The sequence below is a fragment of the Dromiciops gliroides genome, chromosome 1 (genome assembly GCF_019393635.1).
Source record: "Dromiciops gliroides isolate mDroGli1 chromosome 1, mDroGli1.pri, whole genome shotgun sequence".
NCBI lineage: Eukaryota > Metazoa > Chordata > Mammalia > Microbiotheria > Microbiotheriidae > Dromiciops > Dromiciops gliroides.
In genome coordinates, this window is record NC_057861.1 from 175,420,863 (window position 1) to 175,448,790 (window position 27,928).

General features: G+C 39.5%; 1 protein-coding gene across 9 annotated transcripts in view; it reads left to right on the forward strand.

Annotated features, from left to right (window-relative positions):
* Positions 1-27,928, forward strand: part of PHACTR1 (phosphatase and actin regulator 1) — a 690,544-nt gene that overhangs the window by 614,461 nt on the left and 48,155 nt on the right. For all 9 annotated transcript variants that reach the window (XM_043963320.1, XM_043963327.1, XM_043963352.1 and 6 more), the window contains 2 exons: positions 6,188-6,435; positions 8,122-8,278. In XM_043963320.1, coding sequence (XP_043819255.1) covers positions 6,188-6,435; positions 8,122-8,278 — 405 coding nt within the window. The remainder of the gene's footprint in view (positions 1-6,187; positions 6,436-8,121; positions 8,279-27,928) is intronic.

Below are 27,928 nucleotides of genomic sequence, written 5' to 3' on the forward strand. Positions count from 1 at the left end.
TTTAAAATTGTCTTTACATGTAATTGGGAAAAATAAAGTATTATTAAAAATAAAAGGCAATCATAAGATCTCTTTTTTTTATTTTAGAAAAGGAAGAAAAGGTACTACTCTCCAAGTCCTCTAGTCTTGAAACATTAGAGCCATATTTAATCTCTTTCTCTCCCTTCCCCCTTAAATTCAACCCATCAAAAAGTGTTTCTGGTTGTTTCTGCAAAATAATGTCTTCCCTTCTGTTTCCCTTGTCAGCATCCTAAGCCAGCCTCTCATCACCTCATCAATGAATCACTGCCAGAGTTTCTAGCTTTCTTTCTCTTCCTATTCCTCTATCGGAAACACAAATTCTATAAAGACTTAGGATTATAGAATCATAACTGTAGAGCTGAAAGGGACCTTAGTGATCATCTAGTCCATCACCCTCATTTTACAGATGAGGAAACTGAGGCCCGTGGATGATAGGTGACTTGCCAAAGACATATGGTCCATAAGCATTAGAGAGAGGCTTTGAACACAGGGCTTCTGATTCTGGAAACATCACCTTCCTATTAGGTACTGATTAGGAATTCACAATGCTTCCCTGTTTCCTTTCAAATCCAGACTCCTCTGGCTTGCCTTCGGGAACATGATCCTGTCCCCCAGTCTCACAAACCTCATTTCTAATTATTTCCCAGCAGACTATTTTTGATAACCAAGAAAATCCACTGTCTGGTGTCATTCAATGTCCTAATCCCCAGTTCCGGGTCTTTTAATGCTTCGTCCTTAATTCAACCAGAGGCTCCATGAGGGTAGAGAGCTTGTCTTTTTTTAAATCACCCTCAAGCACAGTGCTTAATATTCTGCTCTGGACAGTTAAGATGCAATTAGTATTGACATTTGTCAGACTGGACACCTAATATAATGGAAATATGACTTGCCTCTACACCTGCCTTTTAGGCATCTCATTCTTTGGTCACCCTGAAGGTCAATGTCAACTTCTATGCAATCCATTTTCTTGCTATATATTAAATTCCATGGAATATGGGTCTCCTTGACATTCCAATATTTAATAAGAATTGACAGATTTAGAAAATAGAATGATATAAGCCCTTTGGGGTTTTGTTTTATTTTAATTCATTTATATTAGATGTCAGCACTGTATAGTAACTATTGTTATTATAATTGTGTAATTGTGGTGGTGGTGGTGGTGGTGGTCATTTTTTAGTCATGTCCAACTCTTCATGACCCCTTGGCAAAGATACTGGAGTAGTTTGCCATTTCCTTCTCCAGCTCATTTTACATATGAGGAAATGGAGGCAAACAGTTAAATAACTTGCCATGGGTCACACAGCTAGTGTCTGAGGCTAGATTTGAACTCATGAAAAGGAATCTTCCTAAATCCAGGCCCAGCACTCTATCCATTGTGTCACCTAGCTGCCCAGCTAAAAAATATATTTGTTACTAAAAAGTTATTTTTAGCCAAGCTTGGTGGCTCATATCTGAAATCTGTCCAGATCTATTGAGCTCAAGAGTTCTAAGCTGCAGTGGGCTAAGCCAACTGGGGCATCCATACTAAGTCTAGCATCAATATGGTGAGTTCTTAGAAGCAGGGGTCCACTAGGCTGCCTAAGCGAGGGTGGACTAGCCCAGGTCAAAAATAACAAGTCAATACAGTTTCTGTGCTGATCAGCAGTGAGATTGGCCCACGAGTGGCCACCTGAGTGAGATAAGGCACACACATGCCAGAGAAAGAGAGAGAGAGAGAGAGAGAGAGAGAGAGAGAGAGAGAGAGAGAGAGAGAGAATACTTATGTTCTTAAGGAACCAAAGATAATAATTAAAACATTCATTCACAAAGGTAAAAAGTTAACTGAATTAAAAAAAATAAGGCATATCATTAGGTTATAGGATAATTGAAAATTTTAAAGGAAGCCATCATGCATTGATGCACAATGCAATTTTTCCTAACATCAGAAAATTACTTTTTGAATAAAGTTGTTTAAAGTAAAATTTGTTAGAAATACAATATAGGGGGAAGCCAGGTGGCGCAGTGTATAAAGCACCAGTCCTGGATTTCAAGAGGACCTGAGTTCAAATCTGGCTTCAGACACTTGACACTTACTAGCTGTGTGACCATGGGCAAGTCACTTAACCCTCACTGCCCTGAAAAAGAAAAACAAACAATACATACCATGACTATCCACTTTCTCATTAATCACATATACTTGAGTAGGCAGGATGTATCTTCTCTTGAAATGAATTGATTTCCTGTGTTCGGGAATCTCTCAACTTGAAGAATAACTTAAGTGAGGACAGGAGGTGCAAGCGACTGAGACAGGACATCTCAGAAATCATCAGAGCTGCATCAGTAAGACAGAGAGTACTACCTGAAAGTGCAGGATAGATAATGAGTTGGCTGCAAACTAACCTGAATCCACTTCTGTTGACTGCAAAGGACACCTAACAAGCAATACCTAGTTAGATAATGATTGCTTGCCTGAGATCCTTCCCTATAGAATCTATTCATTACCAACAGGCTAAAAGAGAATGTTTGCATGATATCATTAAATTAGGAAAAAAGGGTTAAAAAAGAATTTTCCAAATGAGATTGCAAAACGTTGCAGAAAATTCACATAAACAAGAAGCTAGAATCAGACTTCTAAGTTGAGGAACAATAAAAGAAAGGGAAGAGAAGAAAATGAAAAAGAGAAGTGGAAAGCAACAAACAAAATAAACACACACACACATCAGAAGAATAATCAAAATTCTTAGAACAAAGAAATAATATTCAATAACAATGTGTGGCCTTGCAACTTTGGGAACTGATTTTAAAGAAATTCAAAGGGTTTTATGAGAAATTATCTTGCTGTTCCTCAATTTCAGTGAAGGATAAAACCTTTATTCAAGAATATTTTACAGATGACATTAATGATGTAATTGAGGAGAAATGAACAGAGATGAGTAATGACAACATTGAGGATCTTGAAGAAATAAATGATTTTTAAAATTTGTATTCAATGGCATGAAATTAGAGTTGATGCAACCAAAGGGAAGCTGGCCTTTAAACATTTATATACATTTGTGTGTATATGTATGTGTGTGTGTGTGTGTATATATATATATATATAGGTGTTTAAAATCTAAATGTGGGTTCTAATCTGCACCCCCAGTTTTTTGGGGGGAACCTGGCTGAAATCACTGATAAATTCAGCAAGAGTTTAGGCTTTTATGTATTTATTAAAGTGTATTAGAAATTAGTGAAGAGAGAGAGAGATTGAGAACAGATTCCTTATAGCATGGAAAATCCTGGTTTAGATCAATTCAGTATAGCCAGAGAGAAAAAAAAAAAACTTCCTTTCCTAGCAGCCCAAGTGAAGTCCCTCACCACACCAAAGTCCTGGATGAAAAGAGGCCCTCTCTTTTTCTCCTTCTCTCCCACCACGTGCAAGTTCTTCAACAAAAAAAAGAGAGATCCAGTGAGCTAACCTCTGCTTCCTAGTTCCTCTTTCCCTCCCTAAAAAGGAAGGTCCTTCAAGCTAATTGGTTGAGAATGGTCTCCTGCTGATGTCAGTAGTCCCCAGCCTCTGAGAACAACACATCACTCAGGGTCAGCCAGGTGTGGTCTCCATCCAATCACCCTTAATTAGGTACTCAGTCAGTTTCTTAGTCTCACCCAATTCAAACAATTCTAAATCAATCTTCAGGTGGGGCTCCTGGGCGTCTGCCTAATCCCAGTATTTTATCATATATATATACACACACACACACACACATATGTATGTATCTATACATATATTCAAACATCTATATGCACATACTGCATTGTGTGTATATATATATATATATACACACACACACACATATATAAGTATTTATGTGTTTATATATGCATGCTTGGGGCAGCTAGGTGGCATGGTGGATAGAGCACCAGCCCTGGAGTCAGGAGTACCTGAGTTCAAATCCAGCCTCAGACACTTACTAGCTGGGTGACCCTGGGCAAGTCACTTAACCCCAATTGCCTCACTAAAAAATAAAAATAATAATAATAATATATATGCAAGATTTTTGTCCAAAAATAAAACTGTAAGCTACCCTTTTCTTTAACATTTTTACTTTTTTGGGTACAAGGTTGCTTATTTCTAAATTGCCAAAAAATTTGATGACTGTGGAATCTGTTATCTTTATATATGAAATAGAAATTTCTTTCTTTGGGGGGGCGGGGTGTAGGGCTGTGAGGGATAAGTGACTTGCCCAAGGTCACACAGCTAGTGTCAAGTGTCTGAGGCCAGATTTGAACTCAGGTCCTCCTGAATCCTGGGCCAGTGTTTTATCCACTGTGCCACCTAGCTGCCCCTAGAAATTTATTTCAATTAAATTTTTGATCTTATAGTTAAAAATTAAGAATGCACTGTGTGACCCTGGGAAAGTCACTTAACCCCAGTTGCCTTACCAAAAAAAAAAAAATTAAGAATGCAATTACCTCTTTGGCATAATCTACAGAAGTATGGCAGTTATCCACATGTTTCATTGCTCAATTTGATATAGGACCTGTTACAAAAGAATCCTAGACTGCTCAGCTTATGATCATCTAGGAACTTATGGAACTTCAGTAATCAATCTGACCCTTCCCTGTACCTTACTAAGAAAATAAGTCCTTCAACTGAGTGGACTCTGCTTAAGAGAGAAATTCAAAAATATCATCTTTGCTTCTTACCCACTTTTTATTCAACCAAAAATACCATCCTTACCTAAGGTCCCTGATGGACATCTTAAAAATAAAAGACTGTAGCTTAGAAAAGATAATGTGGATCCTAGATCCACAACTTCGCTTTCCTCCTCCTATTGACTTGTACCAAGGTCTCCAGACACCTGTTCCTTCACCTTTTGCCATTACACAATGCAGAACTCTCCAAGTGGTATCTAGTATCACTTTTAGTGTGACCCTTACTCCCTTACCTGAGTTTATGCATGACTTCATGAGAGAGGCAGGAAGATGAAATATGATGAAGTTGGCTATCCAAAACATGATGTCTGAGCAATATACTGGCAAATTAACCTTTTGTTATGAATCAAGTAGAAAAGCAAATAATGTTCTTGTTGTTGGGTCATTTTTCAGTCATGTCTGACTCTTTGTGACCCCATTTGGGATTTTCATGGCAAAGATACTGGAAATAGTTTGCCATTTACTTCTCCAGCTCATTTTACAGATGAGGAAACTGAAGCAGAGTTAAATGACTTGTCCAGGGTCATATAGCTAGTAAGTGTCTGAGGACAGATTGGAACTCAAGAAGATGAATCCTCCTGACTGCAGGCCCAGTGCTCTATCCACTGCAACACTTGACTGCCTTAAGAAAATGATAACAGGGGCAGCTAGGTAGCACAGTAGATAAAGCACTGGCCCTGGATTCAGGAGGACCTGAGTTTCAATCCAGCCTCAGACATTTGACACTTACTAGCTGTATGACCCTAGGCAAGTCACTTAACCCCAATTGCCTCACCAAAAAAAAAGAAAAGAAAATGATAACACATACCTATTTGGAGATAAGACAAATCAGAAATAGTTCCAGAATTAGTGTTATTATTGTTGTTGAAAAGGAGATGAGAAGCTGAAACCTCTTGCTCCAGACCATTCAGACTATCCAACAAAGCCACACTGCCATTCTAAAGTATTTAGTAACTTATTTGTGTACATGTAGAATGTAATCTCTCTGAGGGCAGGGATTATTTCATTCTCTCCAGGAGTCAGAGCGGCCTAACAGAAAGAGAGCTGCCCTTTGAACCAACACAACCTGGCTTCAAGTCCCATCTTTGACAAATAACAGCCATTTGATCCTGAGCAAATCATTTAACTTCTGAGTTATAAAGCATGTCATTTGGTAGAAGGATATTCCTCACCAAAGGGCTCTGCAACATTTAAATCATGTATTTAAAACAATTAAAAAAAAAGTTCTAGGAACAGGTTAGCACAGTGTTCATGCACAGCAAATGCTTAATAAATGCATGCATAAGTAGCATCCTAGAAAAGTAGTTTCAATCACCTGACCAATCTTTGGCTTCTGCAACCTGGAAATATGACTTTCTAAGTCTTAATTGTACTTTGATTTCTTAATGTGGGATGATTAATGTAGAATTCTTTACTTTAACAGAAAACCTTGGAAGTTCTGAGACATGTACATGGTGAATGTGGCTGAATCCATTCTTTCTTTTTCTTCTAGTTCTGACCAGCGAGTGCCCTGTTCTTCTTCCTACCACAGTTCTAGCTTGCACTCGGGTGATGGTGTCACAAAATCAGGACCAATGGGCCTTCCAGACCTAAGACAAGTGCCAACTGTTGTGATTGAATGTGATGACAATAAAGAAAATGTGCCTCATGAATCTGATTATGAAGATTCCTCCTGCCTATACACAAGGGAAGAGGAAGATGAGGATGAAGATGAGGATGATGACAGCTCATTATACACTAGTATGTCTGAACCATTCCCCCTTTCCAACTAATCTTTTTGTTTTTTCCTTAAAGCATTAGGAAAAGCCAAAATGAAAGCACACTTCATATTCTCCTTAAAGAGGTTGACTGTATCACCAGAATTTTTTTAGCCACAGAGAGTGCTCAATAATTAATGCCAACTGTTGTGTATGTAATTATTCATTTTCATTCAGACACCAACAACATTGAAAGACCAGAATTTAAATGTTCCATTTGAGTGTCTTGAAATGTGCTGAGAAAGGAAGTAGGGAAAGAAGAGAAAAGTTCAAAATCCATAATTCTAGGCCTGAATAAGAAGTCCTTTTAAAGACAGAACTGATTTCAATGTAGCATGACCTATAGTCCTGATAATTTGAGTTAAAATAAGGGAGAAAGATAAGATAAACAAAATACACAGGAAATCCCCAAACCTTTTGTCAATATCTTCAATTTCCTTTCCCACCAAACCATTTAACTGTACTGCAGATAACTAGCAGAATTGTTCTTCTTGCAGGGGAAGAACAACATGAGCAAAGGGACCCTGACAGGAATGTTAATGATGGTCAAAAAGCAAGTGAGGGAACAACCAATGATCCAATGTTATTAATAATCCACAACATGAAAATTCAGACCCCCAGTCATCTGGAGCCCATTGTATCTCAAGAAATATAATGCCATTAGTTGGCTCTGGTTACTGATAATATCTCATTCAGATTTGGCTTTTAGAGTTTGCAAAGTAATTCCTTCAGAAAAACCTTATAAAGTAAGTAGTGCAAGTATGAATGCTCTGAAGGACTGTAGATACACAGACTAATAAGTATCTGAGCCAGGATCTGAACCCAGAACTTAGGACTCCAAATCCAGCTCTGTATGCATTGTGACAAGTAGCCTCTGAGTAGTTGTTTGCACTGATTCTTTTTTTTTTTTTTTAGTGAGGCAATTGGGGTTAAGTGACTTGCCCAGGGTCACCCAGCTAGTAAGTGTTAAGTGTCTGAGGCCGGATTTGAACTCAGGTACTCCTGACTCCAGGGCTGGTGCTTTATCCACTGTGCCACCTAGCTGCCCCTGTTTGCACTGATTCTTAAAAAGTAAACTGCTATCAAAGACCATTCCCCAGTATGAGATACTCCATAACCTAAATTCCTCTTGTCTACCCAATTATTGATCCTCTGATCAAGTGAGGCCAACATCTCAATAGCTGTCTGCTCACAACATGCTCATTTTTATTCCTGTGACTTTACTCATGGCGTTTTCTCCACGGCCTCCACCCATCCTTTGAAGACTCATATAAGTCAATGAAGGCTTCTCCAGCTACCAAAGCCCACACTGATCTCTCCCTTTGCTGAGCCCCTATCATATTTATTGTCACTAACACATTCTTTAGCAATTTGTTGTCCTTGCATTGTTATATGAGCATTTATTTTATCACCCTGAAAAAACTGTAAGTTCCCTAAAAGCAGGGATCATACCTCATGTTTCTGTTATCTACAACTCCCCACCCAATACCAACTTGCTTGATTGAACTCTATAAATCTGCATTTGAACAAAAGGTAAAACTCTTTTGAGCATTAAACTCTTTGTGGATATTTCTTTCCAATATTATCATGCAACTATTGGATGTACACATGCTGGAAGGGAATACAGGTGCTTGTTGAGGTAAGCTCTCTGGTTTTTGTCTTCTTCCAGGCTCTCTGGCTATGAAGGTGTGTCGAAAGGATTCCTTGGCCATTAAGCTCAGCAACAGGCCCTCCAAGCGAGAGTTAGAAGAGAAAAACATCTTGCCCAGGCAGACTGATGAGGAGAGATTGGAACTGAGGCAGCAGATCGGTACCAAGCTTACCAGGTAGGGATGCTGGCCAGCCCTTTCTTATTTCTCTTATTTAAAAAAATATTTTTTTTTAAAAAGTGAGACTATAGGGGGCAGCTAGGTGGCATAGTAGATGAAGCATCAGTCCTGGATTCAGGAGGATCTGAGTTCAAATCTGGCCTCACACACTTGACACTTACTAGCTGTGTGACCCTGGGCAAGTCACTTAACCCTCATTGCCCCATCAAAAAAAAATGAATATTAAAAGTGAGATTATAGCGGACAGCAATAGTTTCCTGGCTACAGGTAAGTCAGACACAGTCATACATAGTTCCCAGGCTGCTGTCTACACTGTGCATCTACCACTGTAGCCATTGCCATAGTGGCCTCTTACTCTGGTGCTACTCCTGGTGCTTCTTACTTCTTCCTTACCCCCCTTCCTGCTATGTCTGGGCCTGAAACTGCTTCATTGTCCATGCTGGAGGTGTTTTTCACCTGTGTTCTTTGTCATTCAGACTTTGACATCCCCTTTTTAAAATTTTCACTCTCTTCCTACTGCTTCCTCCCTCCTCAATATGTCAGACATAGCCATGTACACCAGCTCTGAGATCTCTACAAAGGCATTAAGGGAGAGGAAGGAAATTGTGGAGAAGATAGAAAATGACAGAAAGGAAGCAGTCAATGGTAATGCTAATGAGAAAAATGGAGAAGAGGTTGACAGTGAAATAGATGAGGAAAATGAAGGGGATTAAGAAAAATATGATGAGGCAGAAGATGGAGATGAGGATATAGAAGCTAAGAAACTATAATCAAATAAATAGGAAGATAAAGAGGAGGAAGAGGAGGCTGATAAAATCAAAAAGCAGAATACCAATAAGATAACCAGACATTAGAGTTGGGATGAGGGGAGGGGTTAATTTTTTTAAAAGAAAGAAAAGGCTGCAATGACCTATTAACCCTCAACTTCCTGTCTCATAATCCAAACATTGCCACCCTCAAATAGAGAGCCCAGGCCTATGTTGCAACCCAGTCAGATAACATATTCCTGATGACCTCCAACCACAATGAGAATTACCAACAGGAAGAGGAAAAAGAAAAAAGAACTAAAATTTTTCAGGCCTTGGTTTTCTGAAAAGCTCGTTAAAGAAAAATATGTTTGTATTTTATTGAGATTTTATATTTTTGCACATATTTTAGGAGTGATCAGTCATTTTTCCATTATTTTGGATGACTAAATAGCTTTTGATAGGTTCTTTCTCCTGCTTCTGATTTTATTTGTGAAGTGATCATATTCCTAACAATCTCAAAGGAGGGGAGAAAAACATGCTTAAAAGAACTATGATAAAAGACATAATCTTATTCCAAGCATTCCAATAACTTGTGTGTGTCTATATTTAGCTATAAAATAAATAATTTATTTGTAACTTGATAGTTGGAAGGCTAGAAATAAAATGCTTTTGTTTTCCTTTTTCCCTTTTTCTTTATCCATGAAGTTGCTGTTTGAAATTTCTTGCTCTTTTGTTTTTAAATGTTTGTTTTGTTTCTCTGACATATATATGAAACATCAACAAACAAATGTTTTATTTTACTGAGTTGTTCTAAAAAGAAAAAAATCAATATGAACTTTGAAGCATTAAGAGGTATTATTCCAGAATGAGGAAGATGATAATCATGAGGTGGTCTGCACTGGTCAAACTTGTGAGATTTAAAATTGGATACTAGAGCATTAACCTCCCCTTTTAACTGTTTCCCTTATTTATCTCCCAGACTAGTAAATGGAAGAAGCCTCTGGTCTCTAGTTTGAGCTTTTATTGTTTGGAAATTACAAGGTGATGTTGATTAGAGGAATAGGAAAGTAGAAATGCAAAACAAATAGTCTTAAGTCTAAGCTTAGTCTATATTCCGTATAAAACTCACCAAAAGCCCAAGGCCACCTTTGCGGGGGAGAGCCATGTCAAGCACGTGCTGTTATGGCGAGCCAGGCCGAGTCCAACTCCAGTCAGCCTCTGTGTGTGCAGCGCAGCCAGTGAACAAGGAGAGCCGAAAAGAGCTCCCACTTCCGTTCTCTCCTTGCCTTTTAAGCTCGCACCCCGGAAGTGGAGTGCTTAGCAGCCCGACTGGCGTGCGTAGCCCATGCACGGCCGTCGGTCTCCTCCCCGAAAGGGTGGTCCTTCAAAAACTGGCGTCTTTCCGTATTCACTAACTGACTTTTAAAAACTTTTTACCACAAACTGATTCTACATTATTATAGGCACCTTTTGGGGGAAGAATATTGATAGCCTAGGGAACACCCAAAAGAAAGCAATAGTGATAAGTGCATCAATTGAAGGAACTGGAGTCATTTGGCCTGATGAAGAAAACTCGTATTTGTTTTCAAATATTTGAAGGACTAGTCTTTGAAAGAAGGACTAGTCTTGTTCTATTCTATCCCAGAGGGCCAATCTAGAAGATTTAAAGAAGAAAATTAAAGCTCAATGTAACGGAAAATGTCCTAGGTATTAGATCTATCCAGAAGTAGATCGGGTGTTAGAAGTTTTTCCTTCAGAAAAGGCCTTCCAGTGAAAACCATATAACCTTTGCTGGGGATATTATAGAAGAGATGCTTGTTAAGGTAGAAGTTGGACTTGGTGGTTTTTGATATCCCCTCCAACCCTGAGACTGTGATTCTGTTTTATCAAAGGATGGGCAGGTAACACACTCTTGAATCAGTCTAGTAGACAGTTATTTTAGGATACTTAAGTAGAACTTCTCTTTCTTTAATATTTTGCTTGTCCCCTGGAGCATGCCACAGTTTGATGTGTCAAGGTGGTATAACCTTATGTCCGAAAGCTTCTCTGATGCCCATCTCTTTCCCTTTTTGTCCTTTTCAGGCTGGGTTAGAAGGAACCCCATGGTATTTGAGAGGAAGTGTTTGATTTAATATTAACCTAGAAACAGGAGGATTTCTAAGGAAGGCTTAGGAATGAATACTATTCTGAATCTTCTAGTCTGAGAGTTGTGATTGACCTAAGGGTTATTCTACCATCATCTTTCCTTTGTGTTGTTCAAAATATCCATATATTGTCAGTCTGTCCTGCTAAGACTAAGAGGAGCAGACATGACAGCACACACTTGTAATCCCTACTACTGGGGAGGCTGAGACTGGTGGATTCCTGGAGTTTAGAAGTTCTGAGCTACAATGCCCTGAGGCCAACTGGGTATCACACTAAATCTGGCACCAATATGGTATGTCCCAGGGACCAGCAGACCACCAGGCTGCTTAAGAAGGGGAGAACTGTCCCAGGTCAAAAATCCAAGAGGTCAGCACTCCCATAATGAGTGTAGTGGGATTGGATTTTTGAGTGACTGCTGCATTTCAAGCCTAGGTAATATAAAGAGACCTTGTCTACAAAAAATAAATAGGACTGGGAAAACTAAATATCACAAATAAGATGGTGTATTCAAGTCTTGGGATGGACTAAGAAGAAAATCATCTGGACTAGCTCTTGCTCTTAGGCTAGCGAATAATTCATGTCAGTGAAACCCTTACTCCTTGTGATTCCCAGAGTAAGATTTCACACCTGTGAAGAAAATGACCTTTGAAATGGAATTGGACCTTTGTAATCAACAAGAAAGTAAATAGAAAGAAGGCATGGTTAATTTCTGCTTTTCTTCCTATTCCTGGATGGTCTCACCAAGCCCTCAGGTGTGGAAGGTGGAGGAACTGAACACAAAGTTAACTGGACTAAGTGGTTTCAAACTGTGAGAGTTTACAAACATTCTTCACAGAAAGAGACCTGAACTTTGAGAAGAATTATTTCTCCAGATAAATTGAGGTTAACCAGTGAAGGAAGGGTTGACATTGGGAGTACTTTAGAGGAGGGATGCCACTGGATGGATCAACAGTTTTCAGAAGGAGCCCTTCCATAAAGAAGAGTGCAAGTAAAATGTACAATAAACAATAGGTGTGTGTGTGGGGGGGTGGGGAATGGCAGTAGACAGGCGATCGATTTAGGCTTCAGGAGCAGAGGAGAAGAAAGTTTTTATCAGAGGAGATTTAAATGTTAGCTGGATGTTAGGGAAGCGATAGAGAGATTGAAAGTTAGGTGTCACACCCCTTCATGCATTCATGGTGTTTAGATGTGGTTCTAGAGCAGGGGTGGAACCAAGATGGTGGAGGAAAGACATTAAACGCACAGAGCTCCTGACAAAATTACCCCCAAAACAGCAATAAAACAACCCCTGGAGCAGCAAAAAGCACAAAAAGATGGACTGAGATTATTTTACAGCCAAAGACAGCTTAGAGGGGGCTGTGCTGGGCTGTTAGAAGAGTTCAACCCTGCCATTGCACCAACACAGTCCCCAGGTATGCTGCACCAGAACAATTTACCACTGAGCCTCTGAATCAGCTGCAGCACCTGCATCTTCTGGAACTAAGCTTATGGTCGGGTGAGAGGGCTGAACAGCTATCTGCGGCGGGGGGGTTGGAGGAATACAGGGGTGTCTGTGGGACCTAAGGAGGAATTTGGCTATCCCACCCCAGCAGGAAACCAGGAAGAAATCTTGAGTGCCCAGGTGGGGGAGGGGCACAGGTTCATCAGAGCTAAGACCACCACAGAGCACAAAGTTCTGCTGGTTGGTTAATTAGCAAGTTGGCTTGAGGTTATCTTCAGACCAGAGAACAGGCCAGGCAAGAGAAAAACCTGCCCTCCCTTAAACCAAAACACCCAGGACCCTCTGAAGCTTGGGACAATGTAGTACGGCCCCATTGTAAGAGGGAGTTAAAAGTCAAGTAAAAGACAACAAGATGAGCAAGCAAAGAAAGTTGAGAACTATAGAAAGTTTCTTTAGCAACAAGGAAGATCGAGGTACACCCTCAGAAGAGGATAGCAACCTCAGGGCCCCTACATCCAAAGCTTCCAAGAAAAATATGAATTAGTCTCAGGCCATGGAAGTGCTCAAAAGGGACTTTGAAGAGAAAGTAGGAGAGATAGAAAGAAGATTTAGAGAGGTGGATGAGAGCAATGAGAGCAATGCAGGAGAGTCATGAGAAAAAAAGTCAACAGCTTGAAAAGCCAAATGGAAAAGGAGATACAAAAGTTCTCTGAAGAAAATAATTGCCGAAGAATTAGGATTGAACAAATGGAAGCTAGTGACTTTATGAGAAACCAAGACACAGTAAAGAAAATCCAAATAAATTTTAAAAATAGAGAGCAATTTGAAATATCTCCTTGGAAAAACAGCTGACCTGGAAAATAGGTACAGGAGAGATCATTTGAAAATTGTTGAACTACCTGAAAACCATGACCAAAATAAGAGTTTAGACAGCATCTTCCAAGAAATTGTCAGGGAAAATTGCCCTAGATGTGGTTCTAGAACCACAATTCCCAGATTGGAAAATGTGAGGATATTGCAGAGGGGGCTACAATACTAATCCCCTCATCCCTAGAGCTGTCACTGTGGAGACCCCTGGGTTGCTTCTGCTGCTACTACTGCCTGCAAATGCTTCAAGCTTTCTAAAGATCTTTTTCTCTCCTTTCTCCCTCCACAGCCAAGTCCCTCCCCCACTGCCAGGTATTCAGGACAACATTGAAGACAAGCAGGGATGTATAATGGGGCAATTAGGTAGTATACTGAAAATGTTTAAGAATTCCTCTTCTAGTAGCTGTCTGAGATCTTTTTGGAAGGAGGTGGGGCAAGATTGCCATTTATTTTATACCGTCTATAACTATAAGGTTTTTTTCCTAATGTGAAAACAAGTGACAAACTGTTTTCCAAGTAGTTTACTTTGTACTTTGAACATTTCTGGTTTGTTTCAAAAACAATAAGTACTACTTACATAGCATTTTAATGTTTGAAAAACACAACATATATTGTCTCATTCAATCAGAACAATTGTAACGAGGTAGGTGCTATTGTTATCTCCATTCTACAGATGAGGAAACTGAATCTGAGCCCACAGATGCACATCACATAGCTAGGAAGTCTTTGAATCAGGATTTGAACTCTATTCTTGATTCCAAAGCCAGCACCCTATCCATTATGTTGCCAGGCTGCCTTTGTTTTTTGGACTTTGTCTCAGCCTACTCACATTTATATGATGTAACTTAGACTAACTTCCAGGGCTAGTCAGCTATACCAGACCCTTCCCAGGGCAGAGGGAAGGTCTTCCCCCTTACTTACAGTTCCATGGAGAACCAGTGATGGCACTTGGCAGGGACACAGATTGCCACCCATCAAAAACTCAGAGCATCAGATGGTCTTCTGGCACTCCAAGACATTAAGTAACTAGCAAGTGTCAGAGGCAGGATTAAATCCAGACCCTCCTGACTCCAGGTCCACCAGCCCTACCCCAACACACACAATCCTATCCTTTTACCAAGTAGAGACTGTAAAAGACTGAAGAGGACATTTGCAAGTGAATGAATGAATGAATGAATTAGCATAAATTGATCACCAAGTACTGCACTGAGACAGTGCTGTCTCACCTCACATTTACTAGTTGTGTGACCCTGGGCAAGTCACTTAATCCTGTTTGCCTCAGTTCCCTCATCTGTAAAATGAGCTGGAGAAGGAAATAGCAAACCATGCCAGTATCTTTATCAAGAAAATCCCAGATGGGGTCATGATGAGCTGGATATGACTGAAAAACAACCAAACAACAACAATAACACTGTACTAAGGCACATGCATCTGAAGCTATTTCTGGTCTCTGTGGCAGCCTCTTGGCATAGGAACACTTTCTTTACTGTGCTTCTACATTCCTCATACTCAGACATCACAGGATGTCACTCAAAAAATATAACCAGAACTCATAGTTAACATGGCACTTGGGACAGAGGAAAAGTGAAGGGTCTTAAATGGATTTTCCATATGTCCTCCAGCTGAAAATGTACACATATTGTGTCTTCCCCTGTTAGAATGTGAACTCCTTGAGAACAAATACCATTTTCACGTTTCTCTGTATTTCTAGAGCTTAGCACAGTGCTTAGTGCTAAATGAAATCATTTTCATTCATTCATTCATTCATTCATTCATCGTTCAATTCCATATACCAGCAGAGACACAGGGATTCCCATGGTGCCATGGATTCTTTGAGCAATTACCAATTACTGTGGAGCAACACCAATTGGTCCTATGAAAGTGTGTTATGGTATATGTCGATTCCACTGCTTTGTTCACCATCTCAGACAGAAATAAAGCAGAGTAATCCACAAATTCTTAAGTGTTGGGCAGATGGTGAGCATGCTCACAATGTGACCATTAGCCCAGGTTTGCTGACCAATAACTTTGCTTTGTTAGAATTTTGCTCACTCTTCCAAAATGGTACATCCCTGTCTCTCCTCTAGGAAGGTCACCTTGGTTAGACAGTGAACATTCAATAAGGATTCAAAATAGCTGTTTTTTTAAATATCAAAGTGGGAAAATGGTATGGATAGACCAGATTCTCATTTCAGTTTTCTTTTTTAGAGGGAGGGGAGTGTATCAAATAGGATTTTAATGTGGCATGGTGGATAAAGCCCTGGACTTGGAGTCAAAAAGGCCTAGCTTTGAATCTCACATTAAACACTTTCTAACTACGCGGCTTGAGGTAGTCTCTTAATTTCTCTGAGACTCAGTTGTCTCATCTGTTATATGGAAATAAAAATAGAACCTGCCTGCTTCAATATGTGAGAATCAAATGAGATGATGTTATAAAATGCTTTGCAACCCTAATGTACTATAAGAATGTGAATAACTAATGCTACCATTGTGATTGGTGAAGTGGAGAGAGACTTGGGTCTGGGGTCAGGAAGATCTGAATTCAAATCTGACCTTAGACACTTACTAGCTATATGGCCCTGGGCAAGTCACTTAACCTCAATTTCCTCCTCTCTAAAATGGGGATAATAATAGCACCTAATTCCAAGGGTTGTTGCAATAATAAAAAGAGATATTCATAAAACACATAGAAGAGTGTCTAACACATAGTAGGTGCTATATAAATGCTAGTTGTTATCATGAGTGATGGTGGTGGTAGTAGTAGTATTCTAAGTATGCAGTGTGATTTAATGCAGAGGTATAAAATGCACAGGAGGTATATGGGATATGAAAAACTTCCAAGTGCCCACAAGGATCTATTGCAGTTTGGCACTACTGAATAGAAAATAGATCTTAAAGTTAGGAAGACTAGCTTCAAGTCCAGTTTCTGATAAATATTGGCTATGTGACTGGGCAAGTCACCTAATTTTTAGGTGCCCCTAGGAACCCTATAAAACCATCGGCTGAGAGCAGGTGCTAACCTGCAATCACGGAGGGAATGTACTTACTGGGATTTCCCCACACCGGTGAAATAGCATCTCAGGTCCCCCCTACATAAGGAAGTTTTAGGACCTCTTCTCCCAGAACAAAAATTAAGCCCAGTATTTGTAGCCATACAGACAAAAGTAAGAATCAAGAACAAAGTTGAGAAATAAAGGATAGTCTAGCCAGGTTCTGTAGACAGCAGCATATGTTCTGTCTGAATATAGCACCTATCACCATGATACATCGGCACTTCACCAGCATGCTGTATTTATGAGAAGGAAACTAGGGGGAAGGAACACTATCTTTATATTGAACTCTTAGCCAGAGTCCGATGTCCCCCAGATTTGAGTGCTGCCCATCCATAAAAGTCTAGATAGAGTCTTTGGTCTCTAGGATTTATTGGAACAAAGTTAGTTGACCTCAAGTCCCTATAGGTTCCTATGTTGAGTTGACTAGGAATTACCATGCACAAAATGTTTGGATTTTATATCATGGAAAGGAGGCAAGAGAAATGTAAGAGTGCTCTGTACACTGTGTACCCTTGAAGCTCCAAGGCTGGAGTTCTCTGCCATCTGAAGCAACTCAGGAAATCTCAACGAAATGAAGAGTGTGGCCAATTGTCCTACCCTCTGGGCTAATTGAAGGGTGAGGAGCCATAGGGTTCCCATGATGATTCCCAAGGGGGAAATGCAAAACTGACAGGTAAAAGGATGGAGATTATCTACAGAATAAGCCCCAGTGCTCAAAGATAGAAGCACAAGGAATTATTCCTTCAGGTATCATTGAGATGACTTTTTTCACCTTCTTTTAGTCACTTGTCAAGACTGTCAAATAAAACGAGCAGCTTCAGATAAGTCAGTGAGTCAGGGAGGAGCTGTCTGCCATCACCAAGATGAGGCTGTGATTGGCACAGCAAGTGGTTATTTCATTTTCCCTTCTCTATGCTGTTGTGTTCAATCCAAAGATGGCTGAGCTTCGGGGGGTGAACAATACCTGCTGTTCATGTCGTTACAAGCCCTAGGTCATTGTGTTCCCCAAACTATAAGCCAAGGGAAGCATGTAGGGCCCCAGGATCCTCTAGGCCTACTCCATAGTCTCCAAAGCTCCCTGTCCTCTGTATTCTCACAGGACTGTTCAGGCTGCTAGAGAAAAAAATCAGCTTTTAAAAGTTTATAACCACTGTCACCTCTCTAGGTAGTGATGACTCTAACATTCTTCATTTGCCCAGGAGGTTTGCTATATTTCTTAATAATGAACACAATCAAACTCCTACCTTCGTGGCTTAGACCCATCTATTTTTAATCATATTTCCAAAATGTAAAAATCATTTTTTAAAAGAACAGGAGAACGCTACCCTTTACCTAACTAGTCAGCCATTGATGGTGTCTCCAAACAACTCTACTTTTCAACATGGGACTCTGATGAATTGACAGAGTCAGACAACTGGGCAGAGTCCCCATGATATCAAACCAAGACTTCTGAGAGTGGGGCTTCTAGTAGCAACCTGAGTCATATCACTTAGGGAGAGGCTGAGTTCTACCTCCTCTTCCTTCCTACCCAGAAAAATATCTGATGCTGCCTATGGGAACCTTTTGCCCAGTGCTGCCTAATAACTCTTATGAGTTTCATCATTTGACAGAGGTGGAAAGATAGGGAAGGGAAACAAACCTTTTGGAACCTTCTCAGCTTATAAGAGCCTTTTGGTCCTAAATAAAACTTTGGAATGAGGGACAGGAGGCACTCTCCTTGCTGAGAGACCAGCCCTATCAATCTGGAATTCCTTCCCAGTGTTAACAGAAGACATTACCCACCCAGAAGGAAAAAACACCTTCCTCATTTTTGTCATTGCTGCCCATTGGTATCTATCAAGCACCCACCTGAGCTGCAAATAGATCCAGCCCCCATGTCTCAAATCTAAAAATATCCCTCAGGAGAAGCTGTTAGCTACCTACATTTGTTTGAGGGATTGAATCTCCTTTTTGTCCTTTTTTCCAGACAGATTTTGAATACCAGGACAGGCTTGCTAGTTTTGCTAGCCACCCTCCCTTCTGCTGACATCCCACATGTCGCTATGGGCAAACTCAGAATTGCTAGGTCTCTACCAGTTAAAGATACAGTTTTTGCTAGAACTAATTGTGGTAACATTAAGGAGAGTGACAGAACCATTCTTTATCACACTTGCTGTATATTCAGGGATGTTATTGATAATACTGCACAGAGCAGTAAGGACTCAAGCCAGGTTGTTGTTTGGTGTGTTTAAAAAAAAATGCTCATAAAAATCTGTGTCTATAGAGCATTTTGAAACAGATCCCTGTTGGATCCAAATCTATTTTTACTATTTTCATTGGGTTCTTTGGCTTGATCTTTGAGATGAGAACACCATATTCCTATAAAGAATATTCATTAAATACCATGCCTCAGTCTTTGATTGGGTAGCCATGATTAAGCTTCAGACATCATACATGTGACTTTTCAAATGAATGCTAGCATAATTGAAAGTTACAATGAGGGAAGCCCCCAATTTTCTTTCTTCTTCAATGTCAGATAGAGGACAAGGTTTGAAGCACAATGACCTTTGAATGGTGGGAATCCACGGCTTCAACTAGAAAATGCATCACCTATCACATAATAATAGGCCATATGCAGCCTCCTTACATATGGGTGGCCTACCCTGAAGCCTGCAATGCCCTCCTTTCTCATAATAATGATATCAAACACTTCTATAGTGCTTTACATACATATGCCATCTTATTTGAACCTCACAACTGCTTTGAGGTTAATGCTATCATTAATCCCATTTTACAGATAAGGAAATGGAGGCTCACAAAGGGTAAGGGTCTTGCCCAGGGTCACATAGCTTTTATGCATTTATGGCAGGGTTCAAGGCCAGGTATTCCTTACTGTATGTCCAGAGCTTTATTCATGATGCCAGAGGTTCCCTTCATCCATCTAAAATCAGTCTTCTCCTACAAAGCTTAGCTCAGTGGCCAGTTTTTCCATGAAGCTTTCATTGGCTTTAGCCCTCCTTTTAGTTAAAATATTATTTCCAATTCTCCAGTCTTCTTAGTAAGCTTTTTTATTTCCTTTGGCTTCATTATACTGTAACTTGTACAGGATTCTTTTGTTAACCTGTCATTTTTCTCCAAGAGAAGTTAAGCTCCCTGACGGGAGAGACTTAGAATTTTTCATCTTTGTATCCCTAGCATCTTGCACAGTTCTTTGCCTATAGGGAAGCAATTAATGAATGTTTGCCAAATTGGAAAATGGATCATCTTATGGATGCTTAATTAATATAAAAAGTAACCAGAAGTTGTCCAGAGAAATAAGACATCACCTTTGACATGGTGTCCAAGTCCTTTCCCCTTTTCTCCTCCCTTCTCTTCTTCTTTTTTCTTTTTTTAATTAAGCAACAGCATTTATTAAGTCCCTTCTTTGTGCTAAGATATGGAGATACAAAAGAAAAGGTCAAAATGGTACCTGCAGGGGCAGCTAGGTGGCACAGTAGTTAGAGCACCAGCCCTGGATCCGGGAGGACCTGAGTTCAAATCTGGCCTCAAACACTTGACACTAGCTGTGTGACCCTGGGCAAGTCACTTAACCCTCATTGCCCCACAAAAAAAAAATGGTACTTGCCCTCAAGGAGCTTACATTCTTTTTTATTGTATTTTTAATCTGTAGAATAAAACAAGCATTTCTATAACATAGTATATTTTTTTAAAGATGATTGCACATAAAACTGCAAATCTATTTTGTAATCATACCCCTGAGGGAGGACCTTCAGTCATATGTGTGTGTATGTGTTTGTGTGTGTGTATGTGTGTGTGTATGTGTGTGGGGGGGGGGGCACAGACTCCATTATGCTTTTCTTCTGATAAATCAGCTCAACAAGATGCTAAAGGGCTGCTCTGATCCTCTTCTTATGTGCTCTGAAGTAGTTCACACTGGGATATAGTTCGTTAAGCAAGCAAAATGTAGAGCAGTAAGGTCCCAAGAGGGCTGAAGCAGGAACAATGAGCAGAAGTTGCAAAGAGGCAGATTTAGGCTTAATGTACGGAAGAACTAATAATTAGAGCCAATCATAAGTGGAATGAGCTATCCCTGGAGGTAGTGGGCTCCCCTTCAGTGGGAGTGTTCAAGCAAAGGATGGGTGAACATTTGTCAGGTGTGTTATAAAGAGGATTGTTGTTCAGGTACTCGTTGGAATAGATGACCTCTGAAGTCCCATCCAACATAAAGAGTCTGGGTTTTTGTAGAGAGGACTTTGAACCTGACTTTATACTTGCTACATTATAGCCCAAGACAAGATTATACTTGCTACGTTATAGCCCACGACAAGATAAAGTATGAAAAGCCCAGGCATGGGCTTCCGGTGGAAGAAATAAAGTACAGGAGCACTGACTACTGATCAGATGTTACAGCAGGAGATGGCTTCTGCTTGGGCAGAGATGTGCTCAAGTGCCACATTGACTCCGAGTCACAGAGTGGCAACTGGAGGTCTCCTATGAATTAGGACAACAAATAAGAAGAATCAGCCAAGGGGCAGCTAGGTGGCACAGTGGATCAAGCACCAGCCCTGGATTTAGGAGGGCCTCAGTTCAAATCCTGCCTCAGACACTTGACACTTACTAGATGTGTGACCTTGGGCAAGTCGCTTAATCCTTGTTGCCCTCCAAAAATAAAAATAATAAAATAAAAAAGGAATCAGCTGAGCCTTGTGAGATAAAAAACTTTGCCCTCAAATGCCCTATACAGTTTCAAAAGTATGTTTTATGTATGTGAGTATATGTAATTGTATATAGATGTATAATTATATGCAAGTGTATATGATTATATATGCATATGTATCGTGACATTATATGTAGCTATAGCATTACATTGTGTATATATACCCATATATAATTTGGTCCTTGAAATAATATGTATATGTATATGTGTATATTAATAAAGACCAAAGACTCACAGCTAGTAAGAAGCAAATAAAGATATGTCATTACATATATGTATGTATACATTGCATATATAGAAAAAGATATTTTGGTCCTTTCAAAAATATGTATGTATATGTGTATATACACACATTAATATGTAGATATATGATCACATTGTATATGTATACATACACATACAAATACAAAATTTGATCTTTCAACAATATGTACTGTGTATATGTGTGCACACATATGTATATGTATATACACATATAATGGTATGGCAACATTTCATTATAGGTGTATATTATATGTGTGCCAATACATGTGTAAATAGAGATGTTTGGTCCTTTCAACAATATATGTATATGTTTGACTATATGTATGTGTATACATACACACATTTATATATTTATATATCAATATGTAATCACATCTATATGTGTATATAAAAATATAAAACCTGGTCTTTTCAACACTACATATACATGTATATGTGCACACGTACTTATATGTGTAATTATGTGTTACATGTAATTACATGTCTGCACATATATGCGTATATATTTGTTGTTGTTATTTAGTCATTTCAATCATACCTGACCCTTTGTGACCCCATTCGGGGTTTTCTTGGAAAAATACTAGAGTAGTTTGCCATTTCCTTTTCCAGCTCATTTTACAGATAAGGAACCATGGCTAACAGGGTTAAGTGACCTGCCCAGAGTTAGTGTCTAAGGCAGGATTTGAACTTAGGTCCTCCTGACTCTAGGGCCGACACTATTCACTGAGCCACCTAGCTGCCCATTTGTGTATATATACATATACATATATATTTGTGTGTATATATATATATATATACCTGCATACACATACATACATATATGTATATGTGTGTATACATTAATGCATGAATCCCTTTAAACAATTTTATGGGGTAGGTAGTGATATTTCCCTTACAAATAAGGAAACTGAGGCCAGAGAGGCCAAAGACTCACAGCTAGTAAGAAACAAAGCCAGGGTTTCATCCTAAATGCTTCTAACACATATGTGCTTTCCACAATACAGAGGCTCAGTTGAATAGTATGTAATTCTACAAATTCAATTCAAACACTTCAGTGCCTTCCCTATACATAGCACACTGAGTCTTTATTCATGGGACAGCTAGGTGGTACTGTGGTTGCTGCAGGCGTACCAAGCCTGGAGTCAGAAAGACTTGAGTTTAAATTTAGCCTCAGATACTTCCTAGTTGTGTGACCCTGGGCAAGTCACTTAACCCTTTGCCTCAGTTTCCTCATCAAAAAATTGGGATAATATTAACACCTACCTCTCTGGGTTGTTGTGAGGGTCAAATGAGATAATCATTGTAAAGCACTGAACACAATGCTTGACATATTGTGAGAGATATACAAATATTATTTGTTAATTAGAAAAATAAATAAGCTCTCATATTATTTTAGAATGAAATTTCCACTTTCTTTCCACTTTCTTGGCCACTTACAGCTCTCTGTCCTTGACAGTCTTTTAGTATGTGAAGGTCACATGGATTAGTGAGAGGTTTGAACAAGGCCAGATGCAAATAGTATGCAAATATATTGAATAATCTTTATGTCCATGAGGAATGAATAGTAATAACCCAACCTTAGCTTAAAAGATTTTTTTTCTAGACTCTAAGGCCAAAAATAACTGAAATTGAAATCATATACCAAGCCCTTGGTTCAAATAGACAGTTATATGAAAGGGACAAACTGGGTTAAGGTGAAGTGTGAGGCATATTAAGGCATTTTGAGCAAACCTATGGTATTTGAATAACAAATACCTGCTCCGTTTGGATAACTGAGCCACTTTCATATCATTGGACATCTCTCTGAAGCTGGATACACAGTAAAATAGAAGCTAATAAAAGATAATCAAATTCTTCAAGGAGATGATTTGGCCTAGGCTGACATATCTTTGAAGATGCTGATATGAGCAATGGATACATTACAGTTTGACTGACAGGGTATTAGATGGAGATGTTCTTGCTTTAAAAAAAAAAAGAGCTAGGGAGCTGTCTAGAAGAAGATTGGAGTAGGATAAGGCACCATATGGTGCATTTGGGGGGTAGGTTTGTACATGTTTTGGATCCAGACCTACTTAGGAATCATTGGTGTGGCAACTCCTGGTATGAAAACATTCCTTGGGCAGCTAGGTGGATAAAGCACAGGCCCTGGATTCAGGAGGACATGAGTTCAAATCTGGCCTCAGACACTTGACACTTACTAGCTATGTGACCTTGGGCAAGTCACTTAACTCTCATTACCCCCACAAAAATAAACAAACAAACAAACAAATAAATAAATAAAACCATTCCTCTACAAATGTAGCTCAGTAATTCCCTTGTAACACACAGAGTCACCTGCAGGCACTAAGTGACTTTCTGAGAGCCACATAGCAAATATGTCTTAGAAGGAGGCCTTGATTCTCTATCTACTACTCCATGCTGCCACAGGAGGTCATAATACAGGTCCCAAATCACCCAAATAGAGATTCTGGCATTAAAGCCTATACCATATCTAGAAAATAGACATGTGTATCATAAACATGTCTTAGCACACTTCTAGCATCACTCCTGCCCACTCTGCTGAGAGATGGAGCAAGCCCTGATGCTGTGTTCTCCACTACTGAAGGCTGATCTATGACAGCTGGGACCTGAAGCCTTGTGGCTTCTGTCTATCACATAAGTTGTTTTCCTTTGGAGCTGATACTCAGAAACAAAGGCCCAACTTGTCCTGTGTTTCGAAAGCCCAGCTTCTCTCTGAGGCCCAGCTGCCTCACCACCCCATACATTTTTGAGAGATGTAGTAAGTGCAATTTCATATAAGTGTACCCTTTCACCCAGTAGAAAGAGAATTGATCTCAGTGTTTAAAATTCACAAAGGTTTTTTTTTAGTGTCCTTCATGGGAGAAACCAAGCAGCTAAGAGAGAAGTATTAGTCGTTAATGGGTTTTGTATTTCATGGCAAAAACAGCTTTTGGAAATGGCTAATTATTTAAGTGACATTCTGCTCTCCAAGGGCACAGGCTCCTTTCGGGGATAATGTGGACAGAGAATGGTCCTCTCTTCTGGGTTAATGTTTTATAGGTTTTTGTATCTTAAAACTTCTTGCAGGGGTGGAGGTCACAAGGTGGCTGCCTACCACTTGGAGACCCCATTGAGCCTTTGATTGGCACACTTTTCTCTGGTATGACCGAGTTGTCAGCAGCTTTAGGCTTCACTAAATGAGAAAGGAGGTGTATCAGTACATCCATCTCCAACTAAAGAATATCTCATGCTACAAATGTTGAACAATATACCCATTTCCTTCATCCAGTCCTCATGGGATCATAAGGACCTCCCCTATCCTAGTTGCCCACTGCTGGATACTCTCTAGAGCATATCACATTTGTACTGAATCTTGAAATACAGTTTCAACAGATGGAGATGAAGGGAAGGGGATTTCCTTGCCAATAGAATGAAATAATCAAAAGCCTACAGGTGAAAAGCTTAGACTGTGTTCAGGAACTGACACTAATCCAATCTTGCTAAGTATGGGAAGGAGAATATGAAATAAAACATCTCCATATTTTTTTTAGTGAGGCAATCGGGGTTAAGTGACTTGCCCAGGGTCACACAGCTAGTAAGTGTTAAGTGTCTGAGGCCGGATTTGAACTCAGGTCCTCCTGACTCCAAGGCTGGTGCTCCATCCACTGCACCACCTAGCTGCCCCTAACCATTTCCATTTTTAAAGGATGTCAAAAACCCAAGAAAGCCAAAGAAAACCAAGCTAAATAAATATATAAAACAGAGATTAAGGATAGCATCTGGACTGGACCTCTGATTTCATTGAAGCGTTTTCTCTTCAACTTGGAAAGTCATCCACTTATAGGTTAAGTGACTTTTCTAGAGTAGCCCAGCTCATATAAATCAGAGGCAGTCCATGAACCCAGTTCTTCTGGCCCAGAACTCCTCTAGAGTTTGTTAAAGAAAAGTTAAAGAATTTAGAATTAGCTTGGAGTCAAAGTACTGTTCTCAGCTGTATTAGAGGGCACTAACTCTCCATCTCCTCATGAGACTGAGTAAGAGGAAATTAATTGTAATCACATGGCTCTTTATAATAATTATGCCTCTTACATGAGTTATAAAATTGAAACTTGAGACACTCATGGTCATTAAGAACCATCCTCTTGATCCATATTGCAGTAGTGAAGAGGCTATCCATGATCTCTACCAGGATCATTTCCAGGGTGAGTCATGGTCCTCTGAACCAACAAATTCATGACAAGTTTCACCTCAATATGCTTTTCTATAACTCCTGCCCAGTGTGTATCATGATGCTGAATATTTTGAGCCTTGGTGTTTTATAGTTGAGAAATGTACAATGTAGTAGTTTTGCCTGCGTTTTCTATAAAAAATTGCATGTATGACTAACCAAGTAGCAATTTTGAGACAATTTAAGTAAGGGACATCATCTACAAGGGAATAATAAACTTCCAAATTGGGAAGTTTGCTCGTGAAATTTTTATATGTTAATTGTTGGGAGTTGATCATTTAAAAATAGTGTTAAGTCAACTTACTTAAGTACTTACTATGTGCCAGGCTAATCACTAAAAATATAAATAGAAGTAAATGGAAACATAACCCTGTCTTTAAGGAGGTTACGTTTTAATGGAGGAAGGCAACACATTAAAAGGAAACTAAGAAGTGGGGGATTCCTGTGGAGGATCATGGTGATCAAAGTATCTACCAGAGTAAGAAGGCTGCTGTGATATGGAAAAGAAGGAAGTCTGGAGAGCCAGGAATAGACCTCAGAAAAGAAAAAAAAAGATAGATAATAAATTGAATCTGTATTGGAAAGGAGTTTAACTGAGGCACTCAATTCCTCTTTGATAATTAAACTTTTCATTGAATTCTTCCTAAAGGCAGTGTGGAGTAGTGGCTGCTCTTGGAATCAGGAAGACCTAGGTTCAAGTATGTGTATGTGCATGCAAGTATGTGTATATAGCATGTGCCTTTGGTACATTCTAGTTATGTCACCATGAACAAATCATTTAATCTCATTTCCCCAGGCAATATTACTATTTTTAAAGCTATGTTTTATTTTCTTTTTTTGGTTTTTGTTTTTGTGGGGCAATCGGGGTCAAGTGACTTGCCCAGGGTCACACAGCTAGTAAATGTCGAGTGTCTAAGGTCAGATTTGAACTCAGGTACTCCTGAATCCAGGGCTGGTGCTTTATCTACTGTGCCACCTAGCTGCCCCTTATTTTCTTTTAAAATAATATTGTATTTCCCCCAATTACATGTAAAAACAATTTTAACAGTTTTTAAATTTTGAGTTCCAAATTCTCCCCCCCCATGAGACAGCAAGCAATCTGATATAGTTTATACATGTGCAATCATGTAAAACATTTTTCCATATTAATCATTTTGTGGAAGAAAATTCAAAAAGAAAAAGAAAGGGAGGAAGGGAGGGAGGAAGAAAGAGAGAAAAAATAAAGTGAGAGAGAGAAGGAAGGAAGGAAAAAGAAAGAAAAGAAAGAAAAGAAAGAAAGAAAGAAAGAAAGAAAGAAAGAAAGAAAGAAAGAAAGAAAGAAAGAAAGAAAGAAAGAAAGAAAGAAAGAAAGGAAAAAAAAAGAAAGAAAGAAAGAAAGAAAGAAAGAAAGAGAGAAAGAAAGAAAGAAAGTCTGGATTCAGACAGTATTTTTCATCATGAGTCCTTTGGGATTGTCTTGGATCATTGTATTGCTGTGAATAGCTAAGTCATCCACAGTTGCTCATAGTTCAATATTGCTGTTACTGTGTACAACATTCTCCTGGTTCTGCTTATTTCATTCTGCATCAGTTCACGTAAGTCTTTCCAGGTTTTTTTGAAATCATCCTTGAACAATACACTCTTTTTTTTTTTTTCTGGGCAATTGGGGTTTAGTGACTTGCCCAGGGTCACACAACTAGTAAGTGTTAAGTGTCTGAGGCCAGATTTGAACTCCAGTACTCCTGAACCCAGGACCGGTGCTCCATCCACTGTGCCACCTAGCTGCCCCTGCAACATACTCTTAAGATGTAAAGTGGAGGGGCAGCTAGATGGCACAGTGGATAGAGCACCAGCCCTGGAGTCAGGAGTACCTGAGTTCAAATCCGACCTCAGACACTTAACACTTACTAGCTGTGTGACCCTGGGCAAGTCACTTGACCCCAATTGCCTCACTAAAAAAAAAAAAAAAAAGATGTAAAGTGGATAAGTACAGGACATGAAGTCAGGAAGACCTAGTTCAAATCCTGCCCCTGGCACCAGCTGTGAAAAGCCTTCTAATGTGTCTGGGCCTCAGTTTAAATGTAGGAGTTGGACTAGACAGACTCTAAAGCCTATTCCAGCTGTAGATCTGTTATCCTATGAGAAGCTCTAGACAGCTGTCAAGGTACATCAGTAAAAGGAATTCCCACACTGAGAGTTCCCCACACCAATGGTTGACCAGAGCA